Raw genomic sequence first — 17,309 nt, 5'->3', positions numbered from 1 at the left:
GCCCACATGCTTAATAGGCTCCCTACAACAGCAGCCAAAATACATCAGATACTAATCACTAAGCTGAGGGGGAGAGATAAAGATAAGCCGAGAGCAGGAAGGAGAAAGAGAGGGGGAGAGGAATAATGAGGAAGTGCAAGAGGGAGCACGCATGCACATGGCAGCATACACAAATGCACGCACACCAGCCTGCACGGCGAACAAGGTCATTTTGCACGCCCTCCCCAAGTAAATAAAGTGAAAGAGAGATTCTGGCAGGAGCAAGGGGGGAAATGACTCAGCATTCACAAACTAATTATCGGCCGAGAGGCAAGAGGAGAGAGGTGAGGAAGGTCAGATCATCACACATCAAGGAAGAGGAAGGGAAAGATGGATTGAGCTACTGCGTAATCTCTGTAAATATCACAATAGGGGAGGCAGAGGAGGAAGATAGAAAAATAGAGCAAAAAGTCTTTGCAAAGTAGCTGCCATGACAGTAGAGCGAGAAGACAGATAGGGGCGCCGCATGACTCACTGGTCTAATCTGACACTGAAGAGATGGGGATCTACTGCCCCCCACTGCCCATGGCAGACATGACATCTGCAGTGGCCAGGGCCCATCAGAGCAAATTTTTAAAAAATTCTAAATAAGCCACCTGGTCTTGCAACCATTGTGCTTGACTTACTTTAACTAGGACACACAAACAAGGTTCTTCCTCGGTCTTAACACATGCCAAGGTACACTATGGCACGGGTACGCTCCCAAGTAAGACCTTCAATTGCTCCTCTGCAGAAGTACATAAAGAAAAACATCTACATCTGTCTCTACTTTAAAAAATATTTGATTCTAGTAATGAAAAAATTATTACTCTTCAACACTCAGAAATTACAAACACTTGCTTTGCACTTGATCGACAACAGCAACATTTGCAATTTCCCTGACAATCTAGTGAGGAGAGGCTGGTAAGGGAGTTTACACCACATCACCTTTTATCCGTCAACTCACAGGCCGGTGGTTTACCCTGGGGGAGGGAAGGAGAAGAAGAAGAAGGGAAAGCAAAGGAGGGGGGAGACAAAGACTATTGGGACGTGGCCTACATCCACTTCTCTGGTCCCAGCTGAGAGAGGGGAGACGGTCAAAAAGGAAGATGTGTCAGCAGGATTGACTAGGGGGGATTGGACCAGCTCTGCGCTCTCTACTCTATCCATCAGTCAGATAATAAGAAGTGAAAAGCCGAGTGGACGAGAAGAGGGGATGAGCGTGTGATGATGGGATTGATGGATAGATGTGTCTCTGGGAGAGTCGGTGCATTGCGATGAGATGTCACAGGTATGGAGGGGCGATGACAGACCCGAGTAACCTCAGCCTGTCCAATATGTACTTCGACTTAAAATGGCCAAAACCAACGCAAGGTCAAAATGACATTTCCTATCTACGGGTTAAGTGGTACCGTCACAAAAATTATTCCTGCATATTTTCTGGGATTTTAGTTGACAAACGACAATTATGTCATATCATTTTGAATTGGTCAGTGTTTCACACGAAAGCTTTCTCTATAGCAATTCAGACTGTTTGTTCCGTCTTGCCCTTTTGTTGTTCTCCTTGTCACAGGCCCTATTTGGAAAGGCTTGGCCAAAGTGTGCCGACTGCTTGAAAAGGCCTCCCAGGAGATACCGATGGCCTTCAACTCCCTCCATAGACAAACACAGAAGCAGCTGACACAGAGCAAGCACACTTCACCTGACTCATTCCTTCTTACTTTGTGTCTCCTTGGACCATAGCTTTTGCAAGAAGACAAAAAATGAGTCCTACAGAGATCAAAAAGTGCACCAGATTTTAACTGGGCTAATCAGCAGAGCACAACCATAGAGGGCACGTATCGTCCCAGGAACCTTGGTTGTGATTGTTCCTCTCTTTCATTTACGGCCTTTAATCTGTCCTCCCCTTAGACTCAAAACACTCTTGCACACAACCTGACTTTCTTACGCAAGTTCTTCTTCAGCTCTCTACCTCGCTTTTATTTATTTTTTTCATACACCCTGCTAAGCTAACCCCCAAATGCCCCCCCACCTCCCCCCTCTGCCTGCATCCAACCCGCTTTCATTGAGAGGGTTCTGTAAGATCTGTGAGCGGCTCACATAGATAATATAAATGTTTTATCCTTCCACCAGCCACGTCCATCTGACTCAGGGGGAAAAAATGTACACATACGCATACTTTGAGGGAGTGTTTTTGGACCTTCTTTATCCGTGTGCAGTTTATCAAACTCATTCTGTAAGCAAATTGTCAAAGCGAAATCCATTATACAACCCTGAGGTCAGCTAATAATTTTCCAGGGTCTTAAAAGTTCAATTACTGAAGAGAGCCAAAATAGATAAAGTTTAGAGTTATTAAAGATTCTTTCTTTTCTTGCCTATTCCTGGAGAAAATACATCAACTTAAGGAGCTGGTGTGGTGCAACTCATCAGATTTAAAGATGACGTTTTAAGGTTAGAGTTGCTTTACTGTGTTACAGCTACTGGTCAGACACTATAATATGTCAACTCACGGTAACACTGAATCCCCAAACTACATCAAGGGACTCGATCTCACCTGATTTGAACTAATGTGTTCTGACAACTGGGAAGGATTACAGTTCCTCTGTGTTAGATATTAAGGACATTTCTTTCCCCCCCGAGGTTCGAGCCAATAACTTCCAAAGCTAATATCTTTGGTTCTTGACTTTTGGGGGTCGTTAGGTGCTGCTGCTACAGCATACTCAAGCAATTTGGCCCTAATTTGACTGGGGAGTGCTTTAAGGTTGCTGTTAAGCATTTCTCTTACTACATTTAGTGAAGGGATTTTTTTTGTCTCTTTTTTCTTTTATTCAGTGGGAGTGGGGGGTACAAATGTGAAAATAAGAGGTGTCACGAGGACAAAATTCACAAGACACCTCAAACTGGCTCTGCATTTTTGCATTAGTGCTGAAAAGAGAAAATGGAAATGCCGCACTAGACATCAAGTGGTGGAAAGGGAAGGGAACAGTCTTTCCTCTTGGGACTGAATCCAAGTGTAATTCATGATGAACAACGTCTTCACGCCAAGTTTTCTAGATAAGTGAGGACTTGCAATGGCAGCAAGATGATCCCAATCGAAGGACATTAAGTTAAAGGTCCTAAAGAAACGACAAAGCTTACAAAAGTCAATTCAGGATTTACCTTTGCCACAAACTGCCTGTCTTTCTGATCCAAGTTTGCTGTGGGTGCCACATAGTCCTTCCAGATGCGGACTTTGCGCTCTTTAGCAGATCTAGATCAAGAAGAAAGATCATTTGAGATAGTTTTCATCTGTAATATATTCAGGGTTTAATAAAATGACAGTATAAATGCTACATAACCTCATAATAAGGGAAGTCCAACACAACTATCCTGTAATCAGTGGCGTAATGATACATAGATTTTATATCTCAAATTTTCTGTGCAGCATCTTGAAGCGGGAAATTCTCCGACCACTTTTGAAGACATCTAACAGAGCTCATTTACCGTTCAGCAGCTCTGAGTTTCTCGGCTCCCTGAGAGTAGACGGCCATGGACCAATCCACACAGCGGGCGAATCCTTCCTTCAGCAGGAGCTCTGTTATGTTGCCATTCTGACAGAACACAGAAGAAACCAACAAGTAATGAGAGCCCGTAATGTCAAGACATACCGACCAGCAGGACAGTCCCGCGTCTCTACCGGATGAAGGATGGTTCCCAGGATGTTCTGGTTTGGGCAGCTTTCTAGAATGATCTGAACGTCTCTCTGCAGAAGACGGGATTCTGTGAAGAATTTGGCCTCTGCTGCGAACGGGTCGGACGTCTCTACACCATCTGCGTCTCGTTTGAATGTGGGACACTGTGGGGAAAGGAAAACGTGATCTATTAGAATACTCACATTGCAATTTAGCCTTTATTGTTAGTATAGGGAAAGGTGGAAAAATGTGTTCAATCACAAAGAGTAGAATGCGTTTTATCTACTGCAAATCCCAGCAGCCAAGCATTGACTTCAGGATGGTTTAGATATACCTTTACTCCAGACAGCATGACCGTGACCAGGTAGTAGTCAGGAAGCAGCAAGGCACGAACAACACTGCCGTCACGAACGTGCTCGATGATGGCTGGCGGGAAGACAGGAGAACATGTAAAAAAAAAAAAAAAACAGCTAGAAGGGAAGGAGTGTTAAATCATGATGATCACACACACATCTTAGTTTATTTGTGGGTTGGAAGCTCATCTATACCAGTATATTTCAGATATGCGGTGTAAGGGACTGTAAGATTAGATAGCGCCTATCATAATCTGGCCACAGCCCCTGGAAGAGAAGGAAGGACCCTACGTAGCTCTGATGCTTGTTTTGGCATCCATCTTTCAAAACTATGGCGTTATTAACTTTGTGCTCCGAAAGATAGGCTTTTGAGTATGCATTAAACGTTTGACTATGCTATAAGCAATGCATCAACACTGGAGATGGGGTCAATTTATTTAGAGAGCTTTTGAAATGTCGTCATGACCTCTGCAGTACTTCAAGAAATTGAACAGAATACGAGTCACCTGTGTGAAAGGCCCCTGACATCTAAATGGTATTTTGATGACGGGTTCTCTCAGTCGCTACGTACGCTCCGGCTTATAACTGGAGTGCGAGCGAGCAAATGAGAGAGAAATTGGCATTTCGGTTCCCGACCACAGCAACTCAATGTACATTTAAGGCATGCTTCAGCTGGATTTGCTGCCTTCGATTTTTTTTTCCCACCAAGTGTCTCTCAGGAATCGCGAGAACAAGAAGTAAAAGCGTGAAATTGCCTTTGCATGTTCATTTACCCCATTCAATTAAAGAAGAGCAAAATGAGCAGCGTCACTCTTAATGTCAGCCACCTGGGAATGAAACGAGTGGCCAATTACAGATTGGGTCGGGTCAGAGTGATATACTGTCACTGCATTACAAGCCTTAAGGTAGATAAACAGGCTGTTTTTAGTGAGTCGTATGCCTTTGTTTCTGTGAATGAGAGAATCAGTGTAGATGTTCGAACGCCCTCTAAAACTCATTACCATTAATAGGTTTCTGGTGCAGGGAGTCAACAAAGTTGCGGGGATTCTCGATGGTGTACTTCATGTCGCGCATGGTGTGCAGGCCTCCACCCTCGCTCCACAAGCCCTTCTTGGAAGCCTTGGACTGGTCCTCAAATTCACAGAGTCTGGCCTGATCTGGACTGTTGGAACACACAACAGGAGGAGAAGTTTAAAGCGCAACTGGAGAACGGCCGCAAAACACGTAGAAGCGACACTTGTGAACAACATGAAATCTTTCAGCTCAGTTGGGCTGATTTTAACGCGCTGACAGATGGTTTATAACCAGGTCTGAATAATAAAAAATATAGTTAAAGAAGGTTGCCTGCCTCAAGGTAACAAGGTTACAAACACATTATAAAGATCAGAGTGTCCTTCGGGGCCGATTAAGGTGTATAATAAGTGATAACGATCCAAGCAACGCCGTTTAAAAGGGTGCAATTAATTTCACCAGTCAGACAAGGAAAGTCACCACTGCTAATGAGCCGAACGTGGTCTCATCACCTTCATCCAGGGCTGTGTTAAAACGTGGTTTACCGAGCGCCTTGTCCCAATAAGCAAAGATTAGCATGAAAAGAATGACAATTAAAACAGCTTGCGGAAGAAATGTAACTGCTATGTCATTAGGCTAATCAGAATCCATTAAATTATAGTAACAGTTGCAGCTGAACAAAAGTACTTATTAAAAGAATGGTGCGGTAGAAGTAAGGGTTTTGGTGAGGCTTTGGCTTTTACTGAATGAAGTGCTGTATAAAATCCTGACAAACTATTTTCTTAGAGGGAACAGTCTGTAAAAACAGTTTTTAAACGCTGTAACAAAAATGTATCCGAGGAGCATTTAGTGAGGGGACAATAACAGTGTTTGACGGCTCTTTCAAAAGCAGCCGCGCAGCTGGCTACAGACGCCTTAATTCGGAGCTGTCTCTGCAAATTGTGCAGCCTGACACTTTTTGAGAGGCCTTGCACTACTCTAATTATTCACTGCTTCAGACGGCCAACAGGCTTTTGGTTTTTCTGATAAGGAGAAGGCTGCCCGATTGATAGGGCAGTAGCTACTGAAACTGGAGTTTAGAGCTATGTGTTCCAAATTTGGACTTTTTTTTGCACGTTGCAAGTTCTCTTCCCCCCCCCCCCTCCCCCGTTTTTAATGTAATCAACTGACCTTTAAATATTTTTTTTTGCTTACTGAGCAGCAATGGCAGAAAGTTCTGTAAGAAGTCAATTTAAGCTACTTAGAATTAAACGCCAAACGCTGCAAAGATAGTGGCAGAAAACAACAATGCCGTCAAGAAGGGCAGGAATCCCAAAGCCACAGAAACAGAGATGGGTAAAGACTGACAAATGGGTTCTCATGTGTGGCGGCAGATGATAGTCAACTTATCCACGTCTCCCAAAAGACTGGTTTCTTTTCAGGTCAGAGACTTCCTTCTGATCAACACACGGCTTCAAATAACAGATGCTGATGGGGGAGAAAGTGCGAAGCTGAGCAAGAAACTTTCCAAAAACGTCAGATGTCATGTTCCCCGGTGCATTTGACTGGAAGGCTTCTGCTTCTTCAGACATTACAGCTGTCAAACAACCTTCATTCGCTGGAACATGGTGTGACATTGTGTTCAATCTTGCTCAAATTAACCAAGACAACTGTCCCACAGCTGCTGAGCACTGACCACTGGCCCCCCCCCCCCAAAACCAAACAACAATCAGCCTCTGAACACAACTTAACTGCCCTCTGCAAATCCCTCATCATTATAATATCACCATCATTACGATCACATCGTTGTTATTGTGATCAGTGTGTCCGGTCACGGGGCATAATGATACCGGTTGCTGGCCTGGTGTACGTACTGAGTAATGGGCTGCCACCCCCCCTTTAGGCCAAACGATGCTGGCTTACACTTAAAGCATAATTTACATTAGTGGCTGTTCTGGGCCATTGCACACAATGGTTGAAATCAGTCATTACTGGCAAAATACTCCCATCGTCTCTATTCACGTTGAAGGATACAGATGTAGCAGCATGAGGCAAACTGCTTGTAATGTGTGTAATGTGCAAATACCGCCATTGGGAGAATACACAGTACTTTGTCATATAGCTCATGGAATGCGTGTCTATTTAGGGGATTACTGAGCAAGGACAACGTGGCAGAAAAGGGATGTAACTACAGCAGCGGGGTAATAGTGCCACCATCTGGAGCACTAATGCTCTATGTCCAGTCTCCACAGTCTACCAGTTGAGGACTTATATATTTACTGTACCACCACTGCAGAGGCAAATGTGTTATTCTGCTGTAAACTCTAAAAAGCTGATTAATTTATGTTGCCAAATTTCGTCGCGTTCTAATTCAGTGAAGCAAATCGATAAAAAAGCAGGACTAAACCACACGGACTGAGATTAATCTGGATTAAAAGCATGCATCATATCAGTCTCCTGCCAACGTAGCTGAACAAATTCAGCGCATAATCTGACATGGAACAATTAGAAATCCCAAAAATGAGCCATTTCAAATTATACAGTCGCATATTGCTTCAGAATAAAGACATCCGTACACAGTCTCGTATGAATCTGAGAATACTGAGGCTCATGGCCGAAAAATTGCTAAACATAAATCTTACTTGTTGCCTCTGATTCCTTCTCTGCGGACTGTGGCGAGGCCCTCAGTCACCAAAGACTCAGCAAGGTTCTCACCCGTCGTGTCTAAAACGAGCGGACAGTTCAGTTATAATTGTATAGTTAAAGTACAGTAACAGATAGGAAGCACTGTAGTACGTTTCTTAGTCCATTAAGTACATAATGACTGAATTTTCATTGTGACCGAACTGTTCCACTGCTAAAATGCTAGCAGTAAGCATGACTTGGACATCATACCACACTACAGGACCACCAACGAGCTAAATTTAACTGTAAAGGAACATTTCTTTCAACTTCGTTAATTCATTGCATTTGGAGAAAGTCTTGAGCTAATTCTAATCTTAGAAGTCGGGACGGTCGGCTCACCTTTCCCCAGGTACACCATGCCGTACTCCCTGGCCAAAGCGGTCTTGATTTCCACGGTGAAGCACACCTCTTTGCCGATGAGCTTCTTCCGAAGGAACTCTCTGGCTTGAAAGGCCCACGGCTTCAGTACAGAGAGAGACAGCTTATTGTCATTTTAAAATCAAAAGCTTATCGCAAACAACTGGGTGATTTTTATTCGGTGCAACCAAAAAGAGTAAATGAATGAAAGTGAATCGAGTTTCAGAATGCGTGCTGACACCAAGTCGGACCCGTATCCGTCTCACAAACATACACCATGCACAAAGAGGAATGGCCGCCCACCTCATCTGGGGTGTCCTTGGTGTCGGGCTGGCCTTGAGCAGCTCTGCGGGCCATGGCTCCAGCTCGGATATTACTGAGATTGATCTGACGCTCCGGGGGCGGGCCACCTCGAGGCTGGCCCCGGACAATGATGGCGCAGCCTGATAAAACCTGGGGAGATGGCAATAAAGATTGTTAACTGAAGATGAATTGTACGACACACATGTTTATTTCCTGAAGGCTAATAAAATTAAGAAATCGCTTAATCACAAGATTAAGCACACCAACACGCCGAGTAAGGCATCTATACACAAATCTGAGCAAACGCTTTTTTTTTATCTGCGGACTCTCCGGAGTATCTGTGGAGCACATCAGTGTGAGCTGTCGATCTAAGATGCGAGAAAGATAAAGTCTTTCTTCAAAATGGCTACTGTATGCATAAACAGAAAAGAAGCTGCAATTCCCCCCACAAACATGGGAAGAAAGTGGCAAAGTCGCATTTCCCTTTCTGAGTTTAAAAGTTACGTCACGTACTGCATGGCTTTTGCTCGACTCAGATCCCCTTTTGCAAGAAATAGGGGGGCAGTAAATATACATAAGGTGTGAAAAACAAATCTAAAACAACAGCATGTCTAATCTGGTAAAAAAAAAAAAAAAATCCAAAAAACTTCAATTTTATCTCCTGCAAAAAACCTCCCCTCTGCTAATGCATTAACAAAAGTGTTGTTCCTCGATAGTTACATGTTCATGAGCGTTACAGGTCAAGTCTAAACCCACGTTATATTCAGTGTGTTATTCAAGCAGCTGTGGGTCTAAAGTAAACTCTAAAGTACCTGGGACCCCTTCCCCGCTTCATCTCTGTCCTACAATGAGCTCCTATGTTAAAGTCATCTCGGTGGCTAAATGATAACTAGAGTCCTTCGAACAAAGTCCCAGACAGAATATGAATTCAGCAAAGTTCAAATGATATGTGGACACAGAAAACGCTTCGAGCTGACGACATGAATGGGAGTTTATAGTGGGGGGGTGGGGGGAGCAGCCAGAAAGCTACGTGTCAGTTTCCCGTTGTTGGCTTCAGATAGCACCCACTCATTAACCAGCATGTCTGCTCCGTGCACGGGTCTGGATGTCTCCAGGTCAATATCCGATCACAGCGACGGCTTAACCGCGTCACAAGCATTTAAGCTGAAGAACCCTGAGAGGGACAACATTTTAAACGATATAGTGATAGCCTGTTTAGCTTCAGTTAGCTTTTACGCTAGTTAGCAATTACTGCTGCTCTTGTCACCAAATAGATTAAATACAACTTCAATGTGCACAAACACTGTCCAGCAGCAACGCAGAACACAATTTGTCAATATTTAATCATTAAACCACTTCTTGGAGAGTAAGTAATAGTTAGCTAACATTTAACGAGCTTGCAGCTGGGGGGTAATAATAAACCCAAAAACATTTTGACGATCACTGTTTGCAATTCGTTTTTTAACTTCATTACACTGACGTTTCGAGAAACTTAGAATATGTCGACACACTAGGTTTACACACGTCCAATTGGAAACAAAGCAAACATGTGCTAACGTCAAAAGGCTCCAGCTTATTAGCAAGGCTAGCGAGTTTAGCAGCAAAGATGCTAACGTTAGCAGCTAAATGCTAGCGACAGTCGCTGGTGACAACACAGTCATTCGGCATCTTTTTTTTTTTTTTTTTACATCGACAGCAACATAAAGTTGTATGACAAACCCTCAATCAAGTTTTCTTCAATTAAAGTCAGCCCTCAGCTAACGACTAGCTGTGTACAAAGACTGAGCGCACATATTCGTATTAGGATTCGTACCATTTTCACAATTCCTCTTTGCAGAGGAGCAGCCGGGGAAGGCGCTGTCTGAGACGGTGCCGATGCCATGTCCAACAGTTTGGGGGGTAACACGGTGAAGGGATGCCCGGGTTCAGGGAGCTGGGGACTCGGTCTGAAGAAGAAGGGGAGACTGATCTACTGGAAGCCAAGAAGCGAAGAGGCTGAGCACAGATCAACACACACACACACACACGTTGTACCGGAAACGCACTTTGCCGTGCGACCCACACGTTGAAATCTTTCCGGGTCTGCGAGCGCACAGTGAATGGGAGCGAACGGACACATTGAATTAAAGTCTTCCGGAGCAAGAGGCGCGGGGACACGTCAGCGTAACGCGAAAGCACCGACAGGAGCGCGTGGTGCCTTCACGTGCCGTCGGAGAAACGTTTAAAGCCTTAAATGGCATAGATTTTGCGCATTTATGTGGAAAATATATTTCAGTTTTCAGTGGAAGGATTTTTTTAGATCCAATGAAAACATTTTCTTGTTCTGTTCTGCTGCTCAGTTGTACTTGGCAGCTTGAGCATATGATTAACTGTGTGAATGGGAAAAAAAAAAAAAAAAAACATTTCTCCAAACAAAACAAAACATAAACTCTCAAGGGAATCTAAATATTTAGCTTTGAGATATTTTAATAGAATTTTTTAATCCCCAAAAGGAGTAACTTTGCAAAGACTGTGATGAAAAGAGATGACAGACAAGAGAAAGCAGAGATAACAAGATGATGATAAACACGCACTGCATGTGAACACAGACTGTTGGGTATATTCATTTACATGCATGGCACACATGCACAGACGCAACATCAAACCATGCAGACTTGTTCCCTGCATGGATTATTTTACGACTTGCCTGTCAGACCCAAGACAGAAAAATAGTTTCCATGTGTATTAAAATAAAATGTACCACAAATTCACTGAATTCAATGATTGCTCAGTGTCATTTTAAATAGTTTCATATATACTACAACAAAGAAACATTCCTTCATGTTTGCACACATGCTAAAATACATTGTGGTTCTGCACATGCAATTAGTTGTGGGTTGTATTTAACAGTAGGGACATGGCTTTGTGTGCAGCATTTTACATTTCATTCCTCAAACATAATTTAACAGGTTGCACATTGTTTTTGTTTTGATAGTATTTTAATCTATTTGTTTACCACATCAGGCCTCGCTGTGTAACAAAACATCATCTGTTTTTTGTTTGTTTTTTGGTTGCTTTGACTGCTTTCTCTTTTGAAATAGAAATGTATTTAGGAGACAGGCAGACATCATAATATTACATTCAGAAAAAGATAAAATTGTTGATTTATATTTCTGGTTTGGAAATAAAGGCGTAAATGGAAGGGAAATTTGCATGCACACAATGAACAATCGACATGAAAGGTAATCATATAGTTAACGTGACGCATGCCCGGTGATACCGACTGAACTGGTGCACTATGCAGATTGCGCAATGTGTTCCCGTTTGGGTAGACAACAAGGTACCCAATGGGTTAAAGATGATCATGGGACTTGGGTAAAACTTCTTGGAATGAATTTGGGATTTTTATGGACAACTTCACGCACTCTTTGGATGACGCGCAACATTTGGCCACGCCATGTCCCTCCGGTTCAGAAAAAAAGGCAGTTATATTTTCCACTTGTGTTAAAATTTAAAAGGAACAGACAAATATGGCCACGGAAATTACCATCACCCGTCCTCGGTGGATTGTAAAACTGAGGAAGCTCCGTTGCGCACAGTGCACTTCAGTGCGCGCTCATGGGGGAGCTTCCGGCAACCCTTTTACGCGGAGGAATTACTCGCATTTATTAACGTTTACAGACGCGGAAAAGCATCTATATATGTGTATCATGCGTGATATAAATAAAAAAAGATGTGTTTGGAAATTGCATGGCTGTTTTTTTTACACAATTCATCCACTTAACGTCCCGCTGCTATATTGGAAACACCAGATTAAAATTTACGCACCGCGGGAATATGTGGCACTGTAAAAACAACCCATCCTAAATAGTAAAATCAACCACGTCCGCACGAACTGTGCGTCCAAAGGACGATAAATCAAGGACCACACCAACTCCCCGGTAATAAATAAAAACGCTTCTCTTATTTGTCTTCTGTGTCTGTTGGCAAGGAGATGCTGGTGTCCAAAAATGGCTGACCTCCATCCAGCCTGGCTGATTGTACACAGAGAGTATTATTGCCCACGAACTCGTGGTTAATGTATAATATGGGCCATATGGCATTTTAAAATCTGAGCCTTTATTTCGTTGGCACTTCGATCTGTGTGGACCTAACTAATGATATTCAATTAGTCATTAAACAGGCCAAAAGACGAGCCTTGTGTGGATTTTCACATGGGCTAATATTTGCTCGTCAAATATTTCCCTTTGAAATGTTTACAACTCATTTTTATCTGCTGGCAGCCCAAGGAACATCTGTGAGGGTTATTTTAGCATCCTTTTTCTGGATAAACGAAGGCCCCTAATTGGCCCATATCCTTGCGCCCATGTGCGAGTCTATTTGTTCACGTTTTGAAAGAGAAAATGTAATAAAGACAGACTGGGTGGATTTATGGTTTATCAAAAGCACTTTGCCATATGGCCGAATGTTTGCTTTATGAAAAGAGACCAGAGATCCTTTTTAATCTGAGCCACTTAACCTGCAAGGATGCTTAAGTCACGTGACCACAGGTCGGCCCTAAAGTACAGGGAAACGTCCGGTGTTAATGATGTCGTTTCTTTAAAAAACTGCTTATTTTACAGGGGAAAACGTGAAATGAAGCAGAACAGTTTAATGGTCAGTGGCGTTGCAGAGAACATTTTGGAGTGCCCATCCCAGGCTGATAGTGGCCAATACGCAAAAAAAGAGATTCCAAAATGTAAATATTAGGGCGTCGACACACGCATTACAACTGTATGCAACTTTTTGAATTAAAAACACGATTTGTAAGAGTGAAATGTTGCGTTACCAAGGAATTATAAATATAACAAGTGCCCTCAGGTCACACTTCTCTGCAAAGCAACAGTTTGAAGTGAGCAAATGTGGCAACGAATCAAGGACAATGGATGTGTTACATATTTCTGGATCATATATAATTTAACTTCACACGGAAACCGCGTGTTGTGTTTCATTTCTTCTATTGTGACAGCGCTGCAGGTTAAATCACTTCAACTGCTGGAGGCGAAACATCAATCTCCATGGCGCAAATAAACATGTTTTCCGCCATAATATCTGCGTTTAATAATTCCCGAAACAAATTCAAATAGAAGCTGAGTAAAAACTACAATATAGTTAGATGTAATGTGACTTTTTTTGTGTGTGTGTGCTGCATGCGCAGATCAATCAATCTGCCGCGCACTCTGAGTCTGTGATGCGTCACACTCACATCCAGGCATGGTATTGACATTTCAGGTAAGACCGTCGCGTCATGTGGAAATCTGCGGGCCTATAAATGTCTGCTGAAGGGCGTCATTGGCCTCAATTCTACAGAGATACGTGGAGCTGCGCGTACCGGGACTTATTTCATCATCTGACCGAGATGCGCGGAACAAACGCTTACCCGTCAAGTAAAGGTTCATTTTACAATTGTATTCGACTGCGCTTTTAGTCTTTTGTTACATTTACATTTTATTATATTACATATTATTATTATTATTTATTATTTAACAAACCACTTGATAAGTGACCGTGGAATTGAATGTTTTGAATGTTGTGCCGCGTCATGATAAGGTGATGGAAGCGTCAACCAGCTCGGAGGGATGTTTCTCAACGGTAGACCTCTACCAGAATCCAAGAGGAGGAAAATGATCGAGCTGGCCTCGGAAGGAGTCCGCCCGAGTCACATCTCCAGGATCCTTCGGGTACGCACAGCTTTTACGCAAAGAAGCGCAAAGCACCGTATTTAGCTTATCTCAGAAGATGAATAACGCGTCATACTGGTACTCATTAAAAGGACAGTTTTACGCATTAAAAGTGAAAGTGGAACCCACTGCGCATTTCAGGTGTCCAACGGGTGCGTAAGCAAGATCCTGAGCCGTTACCGCGCCACCGGACTCGTGGAACCAAAAGCCATCGGAGGAAGCCGGCCTCGGCTTCTCACTCCCGGTGTCATCTCCACGATCATTCAGTGCAAACGGGACAATCCAACTATCTTTGCATGGGAAATCCGAAAACGGCTCGCAGCAGCACGAACATGCAAAACGTGCAAAGTTCCCAGCGTGAGTGAAACTGAAATATACTTTCACGTGAACATCTTTTTGTTTGTTTGTTTGTTTGTTTTGACGCTTCTCTTGTTCACTGCCTCTGCAAGGTGTCCTCCATAAATCGGATTTTAAGAAGGATCCACGTGGACCATGGACCAATGTTCATGGAGGCCACTGAGGGTGAGCCACATTCGGGAGTAACTAACTGGGCTGCTGAAAGTAGAAACAAAACAATGGTGAACCTCTTTAGCTGATTGTCTGGAGAGTCAACATTCTGATTATTTTTGATGACCTAATTATTGGTTGGTTTGATTTCCCACATAATTTGAAACTGGATTAAAAAAAAAAAAACGCTGTTGAAATGTGCATGTGTGTATCCTGCAGATTCTGAGTCTCCGATTCAAGAAGAAATAAATGAGAGAAATATATTTGAGATAGTTTGCAGCAGCGACCAGAAACCCAAAGGTAGCCAACAGCGATTCCGAACCACCTTTACCCCGGAACAAAGCAAAGCCCTCGAGCAAGGTGACCCTCAACATCTTGCACCCCCCCCCCCCACCCCCCACTCAGAGAAGACTGACATGATTATATCTCCCCAATCAGAATTCTTCCACAGCCACTACGCAGACATGTACACCAGAGAGAAACTGTCAGCCAAGATCAACCTCCCGGAGGACACCATCAAGGTAGAGAGTCGTCACTTTCGAAATGCTCTCCCTGGATCGCACATTTAATCTTTCCGCTCCTGAGATTTATTATTTTCATTTCTATCTGTCTCTCAAAGATCTGGTTTTCAAACAGACGTGCTAAATGGAGGCGGGAAGCCAAACACAGGAGCTGCACGCAGAGTGAGCCCGGATGATGAATGCTATACTTGGATTGGAGAATTATTGGAAGCCGCTCAAGTCGCGTTCATTCACAGTAATCCCTCTATCTATGACTTCTTGTGTTTCCTCATAACGCCTGCAGACAATCAAAGGGAGAGTCCATGGGCGGCGTGCAGCGTCACGCCTCAGCAGGTACGGGGGGGGGGGGGGGGGGCAAACAGCATGAGAGAAACTTCACACTGACTCCTGGACGTCTACATCTGACATCATTGTCTGCTCGCTTTATTCGATTTTAATTTTTAACTATGCATTCCCTTTAACATAACATGTCATACATATATTTATTCATCCTTTATTTAATCAGGTAAGTTAATTAATGAAACAACCTGGACCTAAGTTGCATGTTTTATGTGGTGTGAGGAAGCTGGAGAACAGACAAACCCCACACAGAAAGGCTGCAAGTCGGATTTGAACCTGCATCCTTCTTGCTGTGAGGCAACGGTGCTATAGCCACATGTGATTTGTAATATCAGCCCCATGCAGTTTATATGTCATTTTAAACTTCATGGGAAATGGTCTGTGAGCACAGCCAAGAATGCATTATTTTTGTACACATATATAAGACAAGGCGAGAAAAGACACATTTATTTATAGAGCATCGTTCAGACTTGAGGGAATATATTGTCCTTGACAAAGAACAAAAATAGAAATGAGACATTTAGAATAAGACAGATTGCTCAAAACAAGACATTCTGGGACAAAGATTAAATGACAAGATGAATACAAATGTGGAATTATGAGAGCTTCAATAAACAATCATTCTTTATTGTCTGATTTAAGTGTGCTGCCAGTTTGAACAGACCTCGGGTACTGGAACAGATTATTCCAGCCTGCTTGGTTCTGATTCTGGGTGCACTAAGTGAATCCATCCCAGAGTTGTCCTCTTTGAAATCTAAAATGCCTTGTCGTTGTCAGAAACACTCTGTTTAGTCACATTTGGACTGTTTGTGGTGATTTCAAGGCAACAGGAGTGTCCAGATTTTACCAGACAAACCCAGATGTCTCCCTTACATTCAACACAGTTTCCAGTAAACTGCAAAGTGGCCGCTCAATCGCAGCAGAGACAGGTAAGTTCCTGCAAAATCACTTTCATTGGTTGTGTGATGAATGCTGATTGGATAAACTGTCACTGAGCCTGGAGCGGTGAGGGCTTGTTGTTAGCAGAAAGAGCCTTGACGTTATTGAGCTCATCAGGGAGGGAGGGGGTCAGTGACTTTTTACTTTAGCACTCCCAGAATGAAGTTAAAGTGTGAGTCTGACAACGAGTTTCAATGCTGTTGCAGGTACGGGAGGTCCTGACCATCTTACATCCACCTCGTGGCCGCCCTCATTCTTTTACCCGTCTGATGACACAGCGGCACAGACCATGACAGAGAGGACGCCACTGGATCTCCACGGGGATAGATTCACCTTCCCACTGGTGCATCGTCACACAGAAATGAGGACTGCTTTCCCTCTGACCGCTGAGGCGGGGAGATCGGACCGCCCTGAGGCTCAGTGCTGGAGCCAGCAGGGCGTTTCTTTCACATGGAGCCAGGCTCAAACAGATGAGAGGCTGGTTTTTACCCAGCCACACCAGTACCCGGACTGAATGTGAGGCTTCTGCTTTCAAATTGGTATTTGGTGCAGCAGGATAACGTTGCTTCTCTGGCCAGCAGAGGGCGACAGATGACTGGAGTTACAGTCATATGATTTTCTTGTCCCTTTTCTTTTAACCAGCACTCTTGAATCTGCATTAATAATGAGCAATACAGAAATTAACAGTTGAAGTATTATTTTAAATTTAAAAAATGATCTTTTGTATTTGGAATATTACTAAAGTTCGGTCACATCAGACACTCCCAAATGATGTAAAATTAAGTCCCTCAACTGACTTGTAATGGATAGAACATTATTGCATATTTAAGGATGAATAAAGCTGGACAAAGAACAAATTAATGCCACCTTTAAAAATGGTGTTAATGTTTATTTGTGTGAGAATCACACAAATACCTCTCAACATAC

At 43.2% G+C, this 17,309-nt stretch overlaps 2 protein-coding genes across 2 annotated transcripts in view; one reads left to right on the top strand and one right to left on the bottom strand.

Annotated features, from left to right (window-relative positions):
• Positions 1–10,381, bottom strand: part of snd1 (staphylococcal nuclease and tudor domain containing 1) — a 104,278-nt gene extending 93,897 nt beyond the window's left edge. Inside the window, exons 1-9 of the mRNA XM_068755010.1 lie at positions 10,191–10,381; positions 8,378–8,527; positions 8,057–8,177; positions 7,675–7,756; positions 5,044–5,204; positions 4,024–4,115; positions 3,695–3,853; positions 3,502–3,608; positions 3,178–3,268 (exon numbers count right to left, since the gene is read on the bottom strand). Coding sequence (XP_068611111.1) covers positions 3,178–3,268; positions 3,502–3,608; positions 3,695–3,853; positions 4,024–4,115; positions 5,044–5,204; positions 7,675–7,756; positions 8,057–8,177; positions 8,378–8,527; positions 10,191–10,259 — 1,032 coding nt within the window. The 5' untranslated portion in view covers positions 10,260–10,381. The remainder of the gene's footprint in view (positions 1–3,177; positions 3,269–3,501; positions 3,609–3,694; positions 3,854–4,023; positions 4,116–5,043; positions 5,205–7,674; positions 7,757–8,056; positions 8,178–8,377; positions 8,528–10,190) is intronic.
• A 3,373-nt stretch (positions 10,382–13,754) lies between these two features.
• On the top strand, positions 13,755–16,896 carry LOC137911147 (paired box protein Pax-4-like). The gene is made up of 10 exons (XM_068755565.1): positions 13,755–13,782; positions 13,946–14,076; positions 14,218–14,433; positions 14,526–14,598; positions 14,803–14,943; positions 15,022–15,104; positions 15,203–15,266; positions 15,388–15,437; positions 16,267–16,372; positions 16,589–16,896. Exons 1-10 carry the CDS (start codon positions 13,755–13,757, stop codon positions 16,894–16,896), a joined length of 1,200 nt encoding a protein of 399 aa, XP_068611666.1.
• Positions 16,897–17,309: the final 413 nt, after the last annotated feature.

This window comes from Brachionichthys hirsutus, chromosome 22 (assembly GCF_040956055.1).
Source record: "Brachionichthys hirsutus isolate HB-005 chromosome 22, CSIRO-AGI_Bhir_v1, whole genome shotgun sequence".
Classification (NCBI taxonomy): domain Eukaryota; kingdom Metazoa; phylum Chordata; class Actinopteri; order Lophiiformes; family Brachionichthyidae; genus Brachionichthys; species Brachionichthys hirsutus.
This window is presented reverse-complemented; position numbering and strand designations above follow the sequence as displayed.

Bases quoted from the DNA above. Each gene is read 5' to 3' on its own strand.
- LOC137911147 (XM_068755565.1), top strand. From the start codon at position 13,755: ATGCGCGGAACAAACGCTTACCCGTCAA. The intron at 15,105-15,202 runs GTAGAGAGTCGT...TGTCTCTCAAAG, and splicing joins TCCCGGAGGACACCATCAAG to ATCTGGTTTTCAAACAGACG. The intron at 15,267-15,387 runs GTGAGCCCGGAT...TAACGCCTGCAG, and splicing joins ACACAGGAGCTGCACGCAGA to ACAATCAAAGGGAGAGTCCA.